We start from the raw sequence: 16,708 nt of genomic DNA, 5'->3' as shown, positions 1-16,708 counted from the left end.
AAACAAGACACACTACATATGTCACTAGAAAAAAAGAACTTTGCAAACTAGGAATGATCAATGATTATTAGTCTTAATAAGGATGTCCTAATATTATTAGTGAAACAGATTAGTGATATCTCAAGAAAAGTTTTATATTCTTTGGTTAGTAGAGGGAGTGAGATGAATGTGCATGTGTACATGCCGTGGAGGGTGGGAATGTGAATTAAACCAGGCATATGCTTATGTATATTTGAGTTCGTATGCTTCAAAGGTCCTTACACTAGGGATTGGTGATCAAGTTGCTCACCTCCCTTGAACACCTTTAAAAAAATCTGATGCCTTTTTTGATGCTCATGAACACCTCGAACAAAAACTTGGTGCTCACCCCTATTAGCAAGTTTTGAGGCACATTCCTTACATCAACCTTGCATATGAGCTAATTAAGCATTAAAGTGTTTAGGATGTTTTAGACATTTGAAGTGCAATTTCTACCCTGCAGCTATTAGAGAACCTATGCACTAATAGGGGTGGGTGTGTGTGTGTATGTGTGCGTGTGTGTGTGTGTGTGTGTGTGTGTGTGTGTGTGTGTGTGTGTGTGTGTGTGTGTGTTGGGAGGACTAGATTCATGGAAAACCTTAGGAATAGAGGGCTTGTAAAGACAACACTCCATTTGAATATTTCTTAATTGAGCTACCCTTCATGCTTCACCTTAATATAGTATATGCCTTCTAACATTATTAGCAACTGTGACATGATGCCATTGTGTCAATTCGGTGCTCACACATTTTTCATGATGCTCATAACAAGAGTAAGTGAAAGTTCATATGGCTAAAGAGCCTTCATTTGCATAAGCTTAAATAGTAAGAATAACTAGGCAAAGAAGATAGACATATAGACAACGGTATCATGGTGCAACAATAGTGCATTAAGGCAAGTCTCATGGCTTAGGAGGATATGGATACTTCTCTTTGGGGAAAGGGAATTTGAATTTGGGGAATTGGAATTTGGGGAATTTGAATTTAGGGAGTTTGTAAACAGGTGGTTTCTCCATGGGTGGTTTCTCCATGGGTGGTTTCTCCATAGGCGGTTTCTCCATAGGGGGTTTCTTCATAGGCGGTTTCTCCATAGGCGGTTTCTTCATAGGCGGTTTCTCCATAGGTGGTTTCTCCATAGGTGGTTTGTAGAAGTAAGTGGCTTGAGCATCTGCATTTACCCCATACCAAGTGATGTTCGTTTGAAATCAGCAAGCAAAAGGAGGACCTCATTGTAATAACAACTCTTAATCACATCTTTGAACCACCCAAACACTACCGGATAACTATTCCATAACTAATTTACCCGATACCAATTAATCCTTCGCTTAAATCATCAAAAGGGGCACCAGTACATAACTGACTTAGGTTTGCTTTATATTATCTAAATGACCGTGTAGGCTTCATCCGAATCTCTGTGCTCCGAAGGGCAAGCCATACAAGATGTGAAACTTGACCTCGCATACGTCATGCAGCACTTATCCAGGCTGCCAACGGGCATGCCGCTCGTTGGTACATTTGTCATTAACGTCATTGCCAGTTGATGTTGGAGGCTCTTTGCCGTCAAAGCTAGAGCCTAGGATATGAACAAGATTGCACTTGTTCTTGTTAGTCGAAGATAGAATATGAGCCACATATTCGCATCGTTTGAGTGCGGAATTCATCGGTCGGAAGCAGACGACGATTGCAAGCTGCGTGTGAAGTACGACGTAGCATAGAAAACATGCATGGTGGCACAAGGGATAGCGAAGTGCATTACGAGAATCTAGCGAGAATCAAATATACTATCAATTAATATGGAGAAGGCCATTGATGAGACCAACAGGAGATCAGCAGAGCTGAGAGGATGTACGAGTGAGCTGTGATAGTTAGTTACCTTTGTGTTGCAGGGCCTCAGAGACCTGCTGCTTGTACTCGCGCGCTGCTGCAGACCCGACCAAGCAGAGGATCATGAAGAGGGCCAGCAAGCCTATGCCTAGCCACGGCGCCGGTCTGCTGCAGCTGTACCTGCCAGCCATACCTAATTACTCTTGTTCCTGATTCTCTGATCTCTTTCTTTGCCTCTCGGCAACCCTCCTCTCGCCCCGCCGTTTTATATTGGGCCTCCATGGGATGATCTTATCGTGTCTGTGTACTACGCCTCTGTGTGTGTGTGTGTGTGTGTGTGTGTGTGTGTGTGTGTGTGTGGACCAGGGTGTGTCCATGTCTAGCTAGCTGTTCAGCCACCGTCTTTAATTGCGATGGGCCAGCCATAATTCCTTCCCCAGTCCTCCCATCAGCCTCTTTGTAACTCTCTCTTCATCTGCGTTTTGAGAAAACTACTAGCGTGGAGGTGCCCAAGGGCTGTCATGATCACATCCATGTTGCCCACGGAGTGGTTGTTGGCGTACCAGCTTACCAAGGGCACATGCCACAGTGCTTCTCCTAAAAGCTACGTGCTTGCTTCCTTACGAGGACAAATTGTCAATGGCAATTGTCCAGCTCCGTTAGTTGAGCAAATTTATGATGTGCACATGGAGAGCATTTTCAAGAAACCTTGAACGTTCGTAGCCTGTAGGTGTTTTCCATGGCTCTCATCAATGCCATTTCCGATTCTTTATCACTTTTAAACCTTGCCTCGAAACTTTGGAGGCTTTTTTCTCAAACCTTTATAAGTTCACTCAAACGGTAAACCTTGGTCCTTGGTGTTTCATGAACGCTAGATGATGCCAACGTGAACATGCTTCATCTTAACCTTTCCTATAGTGGTATTGAATCCAATGTTTCTTAACTTGCAATACATTCATGGCAAATTAAAAGCATGAAGTAAAGGCTTTGTTGTTAATAAGCAGTAATAATACCAGACCTTTGCAAGGTGCATTTCTAATATGTTCATAATTGAGCTCCACAATTCACACTTAAAAAAGTAGAAACAAGAGATGCAAGATTACAAAATCACATTCTCTCTCACACACAACCGTGAGCACTCTAACGTATTATCCACTATAACTATGTTGTGAAGCTCATGGTCATGTGGATACCCAAAATTCCAGCATGCTACTAGAGCAAGCAACATCCTTAGATCTAGACCTTGCACAATTAGTTCTCTATTAGGACATCATTAGGCACTAATCTCTCTTCAGTACACTTCATTTTTTTAATCATTTTTCACTTGCCTTCCTTGGAGCCCTAAAATCTTTTACTCTCTCTCCTCTTTATTCTCACCCTTCATCTACTCACCTAAATTTTCTTCTCTTATTTTATCTCATCTACCTTCTTTAGAGTTCTTCAATTATCTAGATCCTCGTTCTCTTATATTCTTTCTTACATCGTCGCTTCACCTACTCTCTCCTTCCCTTTTTTTCCTTTTCATCTACCACTCTTTTGGGATTTGAGGGAGAGCTTTTGTGGGACCCTTCTAAAGAGAAAGAGGGAGAGATTCCTTACTATATTAAGGTTTTGTGAAACCTTAGATAGCTGAAAAAGCAAAATCAATAACATGTGATCAAGAGTGGATCTAGTCCAAAGAGAGGCTCCAATATGAAAGGTGACCTCCTATGGAGTCAAAACATCGTAAGGTCTATCTCAATAGGCAACCATCCGCATCAATCATGGCTATCTCAATACCAATCCACCTAGCAGATTCCACATCTATGTCCACATTAGCTCAACAATCTCAACATAGAAAACAACAGCATCCCCATTCCATGCACACATCAAGGATCCCCTTAGGCAATTAGTGCACATCAGTGATATTTTTGTGATATGTAAGTTTTTTAACTAAGAAGATTTCTATTAAGGTTAATAAACTTAATAATACTTAAGTCTCCATTCACACCATTAAGGGCTCTAGCCCTTGACCATATTGAAGTCCCTCTTAGTGCCTATTCACACAAGAAGAAGCATTATTTGCACGAGCACTTATTTATGCCTACTTTATTTTATCAACAAGAATGTATTGAAAGAGCACAATATTTTGGCCCCAAAAGGCACGCCTTGAGGATCACAACAACTCAAACCCAATGCTTGATGTATATTCCATGAGGATATCATTCTATTTCCATATTGTAAAGCATGGGAGGGCTCCCAATACTATTATTGGCCATCAAGAGAACCAATACACAAGATGCTTCTACATCTAGATCTTGCAAAATTAGGACATCATAAGACACTAGTTATCACTCTTAGCACTTTTCTTTTTATCATTTTTCACCTACCTCCCTTGGAGCCTTCAAATATTCTACTCTCCCTTCTCTTTATTCTCACCCTTCATTTACTCACCCATTCTTATTCTTTCCTACATCCTCTTCTCTTAGTTTATATCATCTACCTTCTCTAGAGTCCTTCAATTACCTACATCATCATTCTCCTAAATTCTCTCTTAAGTTTTCTCTTCACCTACTCTCTCCTCCTCTCTTTTTACTTTTCCGCTACCAATATTTTAAAATTTGAGGGAGAGCTTGTGTGGGTCCTTCTGAGAGAAAGAGAGAGAGATTATTTGCCTTATTAAGGATTTGTAAAACCTTAGAAAGAAAAATCAAAATCAGTAATAGGTGATCAAGATCAAAACTAGTCCAAAGAGAGACTCCAATGTCAAAGTTGACCTCTTGTGCAATCACAACATCATCAAATCCAAACTTATTAGGTTGCCATCAATGAGAACTTGTAGCGTGCCTGCCTATCGAGTGTCCAAGCACGTTTTAGCGGTCCATCAAGAAACAATTCTAGGTGTCACCATCGTGCACTCCCATGGAATGTTTCGGGGTTTGTCGCCTAGGGTTTCCAGAGTCCGCCTCCCAACGGAACGTCCACGGCCAAACCCACTATGATCGACCTGAAATTTGGGTTCCTAGTAGACAAAGTCTCTTGACAGCATCCTAGCATCGAGTGTTTTGGATATCCTACTTTACGTAGAGATACCCAATCCAAAGCAGATCCATACCACACTTGGTTCAAAGAGAATGGGAAACGAGAGGGATGAGCAGCTCAACCTCTCTGCCCATAGGGCATAGTCCCATTCCGCTCCCCTAAAATGGCATAAATCAGGTTCTAACTTAACAATACCTAAAGTCATCGTTGGTAAAACCTTGTGAGAAGCCTCCCAGTTCTCTAGGACCACCCAGAACCCATTGGGAATTCCATCCACCCACTTCCCTTGATAGCTTTAGTTTTCTAATTAGGTCCTACCACATTTATTTGCAACATTTAAAATTAGCTTCATTAATTAATCCTTTTACGGAACAAGGTTCATTCACTAATTTACAGCACGGACACGGAAACAAAACAAGTAGTCCTTTTGACAAACAAGTTCCTTAACTTATCTTCAAGTTAATCTCTGTCTCCTACCCATATAGGAGAATTATGTATCCCTTCTGTCAAACAAAAGTACCTGGTCCAAATCACATGGCACCAAAATTTCCATCCTTTATCTAGAATAGGATCTTCCAATGCCTCCATACGTTGGGCTCATGGCAGTCTACAGCTCCGTTCTGAACTCGACAAGGGGTGTCCAGAGCTCCCCTAACCCCAAGCGACCTAGGAGTGAGATACACTTTCCGTGGTTGGCCTTTTCACCACTTGACCATCGGTCTGTGAATTGAGCAATGCCCTCTCGGGGTAATCCATAGTCCGATCTTGGAGATGATCCATGTGTGCAAAATATCATTCCTTAATTGATCCAATTAAGAATCAAGGCAATCAACCTAATGTCATCTTCTTTATCCAAATCACAATGCAACGATTAGTTGATTGAAAAAAAAACATTTAGGGTATTGTTTAATCAACCAACAAAACTAATCATATTTTTCCCAAACAATACAAGAATAGACGTGATAATAACTCCATCGCATATTTGCTCTCCCCCTTGGGATCAAAGAGCAATTCTATGCAAAATTTACTTAATACTTGTATGCACAATTCCTAATGTTATTCTTTTTACGATTATGCTATCCATAACTCCTAACCGATTTCTCTATCAACGAATAAGCCATACGCAACTAGTGCAATTAAGTTCCCTTGCTACATGCACTTTGCAAAATCCATCTTTTGAATATGTGAGAAGAGGTTTATCCCTTCCTCCCAAGTCCTATTCTCGTATGTCATAGCATGGGCCTAGTGTATCTCATGCGAGAATCAAAGAAAGCATCTAACAATTTAGAAAATACATTACTTACGACCGGAACCGCAGTTGGATTGGCAGTGATGCCTTCGCCCAAAGCTTCATTGCCCGTTGTAGGATTGCCATCCGCACATGGCATTCTTCACTTGGAGGCCATTGTCCACAAATAGACTTAAGAGATTAAGAAGGTAGAATAGATTCGAGATGCGAGAGCGTAAGAGAAGATGGCTAAGTCGAGGATTGAGATAGAGGGAATTGTGCAGCCTCTCGTAGTAACTCTTCTCTTCTCTCTCTCTCTCTCTCTCTCTCTCTCTCTCTCTCTCTCTCTCTCTCTCGGAGGGTATCCTTCTCTCTACCTCTCTCTCGCAACCTTTCAGGGTCTCCTTATGCTCCCTTGTGCCTCCCCATGCCTCATATTTATAATGAATTAGAGAGGAGGGGATAAGGCTGAGAACAAGAGTGGAGGGGCTCTTGGAAGACTCGCTGATGTGATGCTCAGATCATAAATCTAACGGTTGCATTGGCTCCAAAAGGGGGGTCAAACCCCAAGACACTTGTTTAGAAATCTCTCAGTTGACTCCTTCTTTTCTCTGTTCGAAGTGCTGTCTACTGCCTATAGACTTCAATCGTGGTGCACACGATTTTGCCAGTCACTTTTCTTTATCTTTTTCTTTTTATTAAATCTCCAAAACTAACTAAAACATCACTTGTCTTTTCTTTTAAATAATTTTTAATTCTATCTTTTTAGGATAAAATCTAAAATATACTATTTTTTTTGCTCAAAAATCTAATATTTTTGGACCATCCAAACTATACACATTAATACTAGTGATTAATATGGCTCATAAGTCTCGTTCACATTGTAACTTCTGTGAAGGGTGGCTACTGTCCTTGTCAATCTGAAAAAAATGTCAGTTTACGACTCTTGGTTTTTTTAATATATTTTTAATTATATAAAAATTATTATTTATTAATGTTAGTTAGTTTTTACCTTAGTTAGTCTTTAGTTAGTAATCTTACTAACTTATTAATTGACTAACTAACTTTTGAACTAACCAACTAACTTTTATTGTGTGAAAATATTACAGAACCATGACCAACTCAACAAGAATCCATGTAGCAGATTCTGTGTCTATGTCCACATCAACTTAGCCAGTGTAGCATAGAAAATGGCAGCATCCTCATTCCATGTGGGCATAACGAGCTCCATCAAAGCAATCAACATAGATAAATCAGCGTAGCATAGAAAACAACTGTAATATTCCCATTTGAAAATATTACTAAACCGACCTCCCGCTCTCATCGTAAACTCGTGCAAAGATTATCACTAGTGCCAGCAGCTAATCTATAACCACATGCGAGAAATGGAGACACTCCACCTTAGGAAAATAAGGCCGGGGATTCAAACCTGCATAGCCGCGGGAAAACTCCCTCTTGGGAGGAGGTTAAGGGGATAAAGGTGGAATTATTGCAAAAATTTTGAATTTATCTTCCCCAGCCGATGTGAAGGAGGGGGAAAGGGATGGGCTAGTAAGGGCAGCATGAGGAGGTGGGGGGAGAGAGCCATGCAACGGGCCACGTGGGGAGGTCCCCTCTCCCCCCCCTTGGACTATAAGAACCCCCTTTGTGGAGGGGGGGAGAGGAGGAGGCTGCGACAGGCTGCATAAGGTGTGTGTGAAGGAGACGGCAGGAGGCGTTGACGCTGCCATTGTGGAGGAAGGGGGGAGGTCGCCAGGCTGCCGTGAAGGGGGGGGCCCGTGAAGAGGCTGCCATAACGGAGGCTGCCGCGAAGAGGGCGACCGTGAAGGAGGGGGGCTGCCATGAAGGAAGGGGCCGTGAAGGAGAGGGCGACCGTGAAGGAGGGGGGGCGCCATGAAGGAAGGCGGCTGTGAAGGAGGGGAGAGCCCCAATGCCGTCCGTGGAGGAGGGCCCTGCCGTGGTGTAGGACTAGAACGCCTCCCAAATCCTTATCTCCACGCCACGTAGTTTCCTGAAGCTTCTTAGAAGCTTCTCTAGGAAGCTTCTAAGGGGCTTCTCTAAGCCCCCTTCCTATTGGAACCACCGCAAATCCATATTAGCCCCGATTTTTAAGGCCTTTTCCCATGGATTTCCCCACACAAGTCCATATTACCCCCATGGGTTCCTTTTAAACCCCTTTCCCTTTGCAACACCCACAAGCCCCCTAGCCCGAACTTTGAAGAGAAGAAGGGGAAGCCTACGAGCCTTCCCACCTATCACCCACAAGGCTGGCCCTAGGATTTTTGGGAAGGAGAAGAAGAACTCTAAAGCCCCATTCTTGCAAGGCCCATTCGCAAGAGCTCCTTCCCATAACAAGCTTCAATTCCCACAAGCTTGCTCGAGAAAGCCCCAATTCCCGCAAGCACTTATTAAGTTTCATTTTCCACAGCTCTTCTGCAAAAGGCTCAAGTTCCAATCCCTAAGGCCTTCCATAAGCCAAATCCCACAAACCGGTATTTCTTTTTCAAGGATCCGTACTTCAAAAGGGGATCTTGTACGTATGAGGGAGAAGGGCAAGATCTTGAGGCTGCATACCAAGGTGAGTAAATTTATAGGCCGCGAAGGCAATCCGAAAGCCAAAATCACGCCTACAATGGGCCCTAAAAAGTCACAAGACGCGCCTGCGGAAGGATCTTCTCCTAGTATTTACGTGGATATTTCCCGGAGTCCACAAGTCCAGGTTTTATCTATTTGGATTCCACACAAAAGTATTGAATTAATCATGATAACTTCATGGAATTAGGAAGCATTCATGCATGTTCAAATTCAACTAGTCAAGTTAAATGCAATTGGAAAATTAATTGGCTATTTGAACATTTATTAGAAATAGCTTAAGATATGAAAATTGATCATTGGTACGTTCAATGGAATGAATGAAAAGAGCATAAGGTGTCTATGCATTTGTAGGACCTTATTAGTAAGTTTCCTTTTGTGCATTCAAAAGTGACGAGCCTAGGACAACTGTTACCTCATTACAAGGTTAAAATTATTGAGGTACACCTTTTTACTAGGCGTGGAAAGATTAATGGCATGTCACATTTTTAGATAAATCTTCCTTGTAATGATTCATAAGGAAAAGTTAACACCCATAAGATGTTATTCGAAAAGAAATAGAAGGGCACGAAAATGATCTATGGACTTGCAAGTGGCATGTAAAATGGAATAAGTTAATACTAGCTTTAGTTTTGTATGAACTTCAGTGACTACATTGTAGCTAGGAGAAAGTTGCGTATTGCATAGTCGTCATGCAAAAATGTCATTCATCAGGAGCCGCATTTAGGAAAGGTTGCATGGTTTATCAAAGCATAAGATTCTAAAGTGTAGACAACAAGGTTGTAGGCATGATTAATTGATGTAAGTCCTAGTAGGACCTAGGAAAGTTAGTGTCCAGATTATCAGGCATTTTTACTTTACCAAGGAAAGATAGGGTTATTGTGAACCATGTGATGCGTAGAAGCAATGAATCGTATGTTTACATGTATTGGTGTAGTTGTAACTATTTTTCCTCCTTTAGATCTAGTTTATTATCTCTAGGAAAGGTTCATCCTTGTCGCAAGATAAGTATATTGAGTTGTCTAAATCACCTAACCTACAAGGGATTCATATGGGCATGGTTCAGTCGATATGACAAATATCCCAAGTGCTAACTAGGGTTTAGCGCGATAAGGATTTGACCTAGTTTTACACTTGTTGCCAAGTCAAAACCCTCAAACCCAATGATCATACCCACATTCACGAAATGTTGAGTCAATTGGATGCTCATGCATAAAATGATCTAAGGTTTCTATCCTAAGGATCACTCGTTCAAATGATGAAACTCCGACTGAGTTGGAAATTCCGAGGACCGTGGCCCAATATAATTAGGAATGGGTTGGGTAAGAAGATACCCTAAACCCTGCTACTCGGCTGGAGGTAATTCCGTGACCAGAAAACGCCATTCAATGGGTGAAATGTCCCCGTAGAATAGATGCAACACATGTGCAAAAAGTTGCAACATCGCATAGACTTGCGATTTGTCCACAAGAGAGTTTTGTCATTTCTTGAAATGAGGTTGGCAAGTTATTGCACAAATTTAACTTACAAGAGGATGAGTAATCATCCTGTTACATCACCTTTCTTGGGGAATAATTGCCAAGAAAAAGGAGAGTTAGGTATTTGCCTGGAAGCAAATGACCAATCAATAAATTGAAGCGACATGGTCGCCGGGATTTACTATTAATAAAACCTAAGGCATTGGTTAAGTTGGGTTAACAGGATATGACCCTAACCCAAGGACAATAGGAATCTTGCCAAGTTGAAATTGATTCTGGATCGAATGCTGGATGCATTCGGAGAGAAGGATTCACTCCTTAACAGTTTGCCAAATAAACAACCACTGGAATTGATTGTGCTTGTAACAGTTTAGAAAGCACTGTTTGCATTGTTTGCTCAAGGAACTAAAGGATGAAAAGATATCTAAATGCTTCAGGTTGAGGGCCTGAAGGGAGAGGCAGCTTCAGTTACCCCCGACTGCCTGCCTGACCCTAACCAAGGGGGTTGTTGACCGCGCCGGGAACGTGGACCGAACCCGCCGTGAGAGGTCTTTCCGTTGAGCTCTACTTGGAGCAGGAGGATGCTTGGGTGCCAGGGGGGGCTCTGGCCGTAAATCCCTCGCCTTCCGGGTCCTGCACAAGAGGCTAACGTGACTCGAGATTGGATCTCGAGGCCCGCATACTAGTCTACGGGCGAAAACTTGGAATAGTAATCCCTATGGATTACTGGATAGCCTTCGGGCGGACTATGGACAAGCCTACGGGCGGAACTCCTTGTATTCCAAAGATAAAATGATGAAATGATAATAAAGAAGTTGTTTGATATTGTTTTTCTATGTCACGTGATAAGATTACGTGAAGGAACCAGTGCTTAACAGGGTTAATTAAAGAAGCTGATTGTTATATGTCAAATTAATGTGTTAGGTAATTACATAACTAAAACAAACCGAGGAAAGTGCGGAGGATGGACCATGGGTCCGTCCTACGGATGGGTGGTCCCGGTTAGCCGGGAACTTTTCTCAAAGATCTGAAAGAGCAGCGGGAGGTTCATCGAAAGCAATGACTGAGAATTATGTTTTACCCAATTTACACTGTTCTAGGGGAACGGAATGGGACTATGGTAGAGAGGTTGAGTTTTGCATCCCTCTCGTTTCCCATTCTCCTTGAACCAAGTGCAGCGTGATTTCGCTTCGGACCTGGCGTTTCTGCGTAAAGTAGTTCGCTCGGGTCTGACGCTAGTTGCTGCTAGCTAATGACCAAACAGAAAAACCCAAATTCAGGTCGATCCTAAGTGGGAACGGCCAGGATACTTCCGCTACGTGGCAGACACGGGAAGACCTGGATCGCAAGTCCCGTAACATTCCATGGGAGTGCCGGGCGGAGCTTTCTAGACATCCTTTCCGATGGACTGCTAAGACGTGTCCGGGATGATTCTAGGGGACACGTTACAACAACAGCATCCCCATTCCATGCACACATCAAGGGTCCCCTTAGGCGATTAGCGTACATCAGTGATATTTTTGTGATACGTAAGTATTTTAACTTAGAAGATTTCTATTAAGGTTAATAAAGTCAATAATACTTAAGTATCCATTCACACCATTAAGGGCTCTAGCCCTTGACCATATTGAAGTCCCTCTTAGTGCCTATTCACACAAGAAGAAGCATTATTTGCACGAGCACTTATTTATGCCTGCTTTATTTTATCAACAAGCATGTATTGAAAGAGCATAATATTTTGGCCCCAAAAGGCACGACTTGAGGATCACAACAACTCAAACCCAATGCTTGATGTATATTCCATGAGGATATCATTCTATTTCCATATTGTAAAGCATGGAAGGGCTCCCAATACTATTATTGGCCATCAAGAGAACCAATACACAAGATGCTTCTACATCTAGATCTTGCAAAATTAGGACATCATAAGACACTAGTTATCACTCTTAGCACTTTTCTTTTTATCATTTTTCACCTATCTCCCTTGGAGCCTTCAAATATTCTACTCTCCCTTCTCTTTATTCTCACGCTTCATTTACTCACCCATTCTTATTCTTTCCTACATCCTCTTCTCTTAGTTTATATCATCTACCTTCTCTAGATTCCTTCAATTACCTACATCATCATTCTACTAGATTCTCACTTAAGTTTTCTCTTCACTTACTCTCTCCTCCTCTCTTTTTACTTTTCACCTACCAATATTTTAAAATTTGAGGGAGAGCTTGTGTGGGCCCTTCTAAGAGAAAGAGAGAGAGATTATTTGCCTTATTAAGGTTTTGTGAAACCTTAGAAAGAAAAATCAAAATCGATAATAGGTGATCAAGATCAAACCTAGTGCAAAGAGAGACTCCAATGTGAAAGGTGACCTCTTGTGCGATCACAACATCATCAAATCCAAACTTATTAGGTGGCCATCAATGTGAACCATGACCAACTCCACAAGAATCCATGTAGCAGATTATGTGTCTTTGTCCACATCAACTTAGCCAGCGTAGCATAGAAAATGGCAGCATCCTCATTCCATGTGGGCATAAGGAGCTCCATCAAAGTAATCAACATAGATAAATTAGTGTTTTTTCTTTGATATATAAGTTAGACGCTAAGGGCTCTTTCCTTTGACCATATTGAAGTCCCTTAATTTTAGTGCCTATTCACATAAGAAGAATCATTATTTGCACAAACACTTATTCATGTGGGCTATACTTTATCAATAAGAAGCTATTGAAAGAGAACAATATCTTTGGCCCCAAAAGGTGCATCTCAAGAATCACAACAACTTAAACCCAATGCTTAATGTGCCTTCCATGATATAATGTCACACACATGACTAAAACCTAATTTAATAAAAAGCTCTTAACCTTTAGAGATTGCATTTTCATAAACCATCTCAAGCTATCATTTTGCTTTGAAATGGTTGTTTACTTTTCCATTTCATCTTGAAAATGAACTAGGAACTTTACAAACATCCATTGAATTCTTCTCTTCTTGGCAATTCCATTTCCTTCATTTTCAACCTCTTCTGGTGCTTGTTGATGGCAAGTTTCCCCGGCTGCGCACCAAAAACATGGTGCCCCAAGAGGAACACCAAGGAAAAGGGAATTATCTTGCAAGAAAATCTATCTTGTAACATCAACAAGATTGTTTATCATGTTTCATATGATCACAATGAAGAAAAGAACACTAGGCACAACAAATCTTCATGTAGCATCATGTAGATCTCCCACGGATTTGATAGAATCAACCATATTCTTCAATATCTTCACAAAATCCATCAATAGAACAAAGAAAGCAAAGGAATACACCATCTTTGAATGGAAATACATCACATAGTATTCATATTCAATATCTTCATAGTCTTCTCTCTCAATCTCTCATATACAATCACTCTGTTTCAGTAGAATTGGCTATCTCTGACTCTCTCTCTCTCTCTCCATCAATAATACATCATATCCTCACTACAATCTCTCAAAAATCACTCTCAATAATTCCTCTTAGGTCGTGGATACCCCTCCCAAGAGGTATGTCTGATATGAACAGTCACCAGAGCCACTACAGTGTCTTTTCATAGCTCACTACTATCACTTCACTCTAGTCTTCACTTGAGTCTTCAGCAGCTACTTCTTTCACTTCTTTCAGCTCTTTTGCACTTGTATTCACCTCTTTCCAAGGCTAGAAAACTTTCCCAAGCTACACTCTCATCCATCAGAACACATACAGAAGCATACAGAACAGTCACAGAACAGTACCGGAACAGCTACAGTACAGAACAGAACAGAACAGAAACAGAGCTCTACAGAAGACCTACAGAAGGTTATCAAAACCACGTAACTCATTCTTAAACCATTCCAAACTTTCACAAACCATTCAATAAACTTTCACAAGTTCTCAATCTTCATCAATCAATACTCCATCCCTCCTTACAAAAGACAATCAGAACAAAACAGACCAAAACAGAAGGTATACAGAACCAATCAAAACCTATCAGAACATCACAGAACCACCAATAAACATAATAAACTTCCAAAACACAATCAATATCATCCAAAACACTGTCAAACCACTTCCAAATCAATCAATCATCTCATAAAATCAACCATTCAGCTCTCAAAAACAACAAAAATCAGCCAAAAAAACAAGTCATTTCAACACTCAACAGGAGTACCGGGCAAAGCTTTCTAGACCTTCTTTCCGATGGACTGCTAAGACGTGTCCTGAAGGGAACAGGTGGACACGTTACACTTCCGAGTCTAAGACATCCAGGAGTCAAGTGATCCTGCAGCTCCATACAATAGAGAAATTTAGCACAAATCATGAGTGCAAGGTTGTACATAATCATCATCAGAGTAGCGCATCGCATTAGCGTGGTGCATACAAGACAATGGAGAGCATCCAAACTCTCTAGAGTCAATCATTGAAAGAGGGCCAGCATCTCAAACACGAGTTAGATGGGGTCTCAAGATAGTATGTGGCCTCAATGTAGCAGAAGACTGACATACGGCTGTAGAATCAACCATAAAGCGCACTGAACGCGCATCAAGAGGCTTGAGAGGTGTTTGCGTCTCATAAAAGACAACATGGCAGCTGCGTAGAACCTGCTGGGCATCCAAATCCCAAAACCTGTAAGCCGTAAAGTCACCATCTCCATAACCAAGGAGAAGACATCTATGTGACATAGGCTCATGTGGCATACTGACAGTGGCTTGGTAGCCAAATATCCTCAAGTGATCATAGGAGGGTCTCATACCACTCCATGCCTCATGCGGTGTAATACCGGCCAAAGTCAAGCACGGCAACCTGTTAACCAAGTAAACTGCCATCATAAGGGCCTCAGCCCAAAAACCATAAGACAATCCAACTGTGGTAAGCATAGCAGCAACCTTCACCTGTAAGGTCAAGCACATGCCATGAGCAATGCCATAATACCAGGGGCATAAAAAATCAATTCCATACTACTGACAAGAGATCTGTAAGTTGGGAGAGATGGTATAGCTCTCATAATCCATCTGTAAGCACCTAGGCCTGCAGCAATATCCATAAACCTTTCAAGCATAGCTGCGGCATCCTCACTCCATACCAAAGGGTAAGCCTAAACATGGTGGGTAGCATGATCCATGAATGTCACAAAATACTACACTCCACCAAGTGACTAGGAAGGCATAGGTCCATATACTACACAATGGACAAGATCTAGAGGAGCATACCTCGTACAATTGCCATAAGCCAAGGGGGCTCTCTAAGGACCAAGAGTACAATCAGGGCAAGCATCAAGATCTGTAAGTGACATAGAAGGAAGCAATGAGTTTGAACAAGACAAGATCTCCATCTCTCTGTGGTGCATATGGCCTAGGCGATAATGCCATAACAATGCATGTGGTATCCAGATAACTACAACCATAGAATCTCCCATATGAGAGACATGCATTGGGTAATGAGGACCAACTCTAGAACCTCTTGCCAAAACCAAGCAACCACGACAGATCTTCCATGACCTATCCTGAATAGAAATAGTATATCCTGCATTATGCAACTAACTGATAGAAATCAAGCTCTTACTAAGCATGGGAACATGTAAAACATCCCTGAGTGTAAGATAAGTCCCATTAGGCAAAGCTAGGTGTATATCCCCTGTACCAACAATATCATAAGACTACTCAAGGCCCAAATCAATACATCTGTCAACCTCCGTATAAGAAGAGAACCATGTTCTATGAGGGGTAACATGACAAGATGCCATAGAGTCAAAAACCCAATCAAACACATAGGCCTGATCACTGAGTAAGTAAGTTGTAGGGAAACAAGATGAGAGGAGTATATGCTCAATTGCATCATCATGGGTAACAACATGTATCTCACCACTAGTAAGAGTGGTAACACCTGCTACATCTGTTGTATCTTTGACTCTCTGCTCATGTCGAGTCCTCTCTATCTCTACTACTCTCTAATCCATGTAAAGCATTTTCTTTGAACATGCCCAAGCTTCCCACAATGGAAGCAAACAACATCTGAAGTAGAAGAACCTGTAGAAGACGACAAGGAATCCGAGTCATCATGAATAGGGCTATCCATAGCATCCATGGAGCTCAAGTAGTCGAGGGTTGTCCCAACATAGGAAACTTGCTCATAAAGACAATCATCTACTAGTACATCAGTGGTAGAAGCATGCTACAAATGCTTATGAAACCTCAATGGAAGGGAGGATTTAAAGGCATCAATCAAGGATGCAAAAGCTCCCACATGAAGAAGAGTCGTAGCCAATTGCATGACATAACCAACCACAATAGAGTAAAGCATAAGACATATGTCATAAGAGAATATGATATTTAGCCATGAAATTAGCTCATAACCATATACATATGCATAGCTCTGCAGTACGTCATGCCACCTAGGAACATCTAAGTCAAGTAAAAACAAGTGGCAAAGCATCCTGCAAGAGTCAAGCTCCAGGAGGAGAAGCCCAAACATCTATACAATAACATCCAAATAAGTGGCTTTGTAAGGTATACAATAGTAGACCATGTGCATAGACGGGTAAGCATACATAGCATCTG

General features: G+C 41.6%; 1 protein-coding gene across 1 annotated transcript; it reads right to left on the bottom strand.

The window, feature by feature from the left end:
• Positions 1 to 791: 791 nt before the first annotated feature.
• LOC148037968 (uncharacterized) lies at positions 792 to 2,095 on the bottom strand. The gene is made up of 2 exons (XM_087677001.1): positions 1,891 to 2,095; positions 792 to 1,185 (listed from the first exon to the last, which is right to left on the bottom strand). The coding sequence occupies exons 1-2, from the start codon at positions 2,030 to 2,032 to the stop codon at positions 920 to 922; spliced, it is 408 nt and encodes a 135-aa protein (XP_087533127.1). The 5' UTR covers positions 2,033 to 2,095; the 3' UTR covers positions 792 to 919.
• Positions 2,096 to 16,708: the final 14,613 nt, after the last annotated feature.

Source organism: Lygodium microphyllum, chromosome 4 (assembly GCF_053477565.2).
Source record: "Lygodium microphyllum isolate KBCC chromosome 4, Lygodium_microphyllum_v1.1.10, whole genome shotgun sequence".
Lineage (NCBI taxonomy): Eukaryota > Viridiplantae > Streptophyta > Polypodiopsida > Schizaeales > Lygodiaceae > Lygodium > Lygodium microphyllum.
This window is presented reverse-complemented; position numbering and strand designations above follow the sequence as displayed.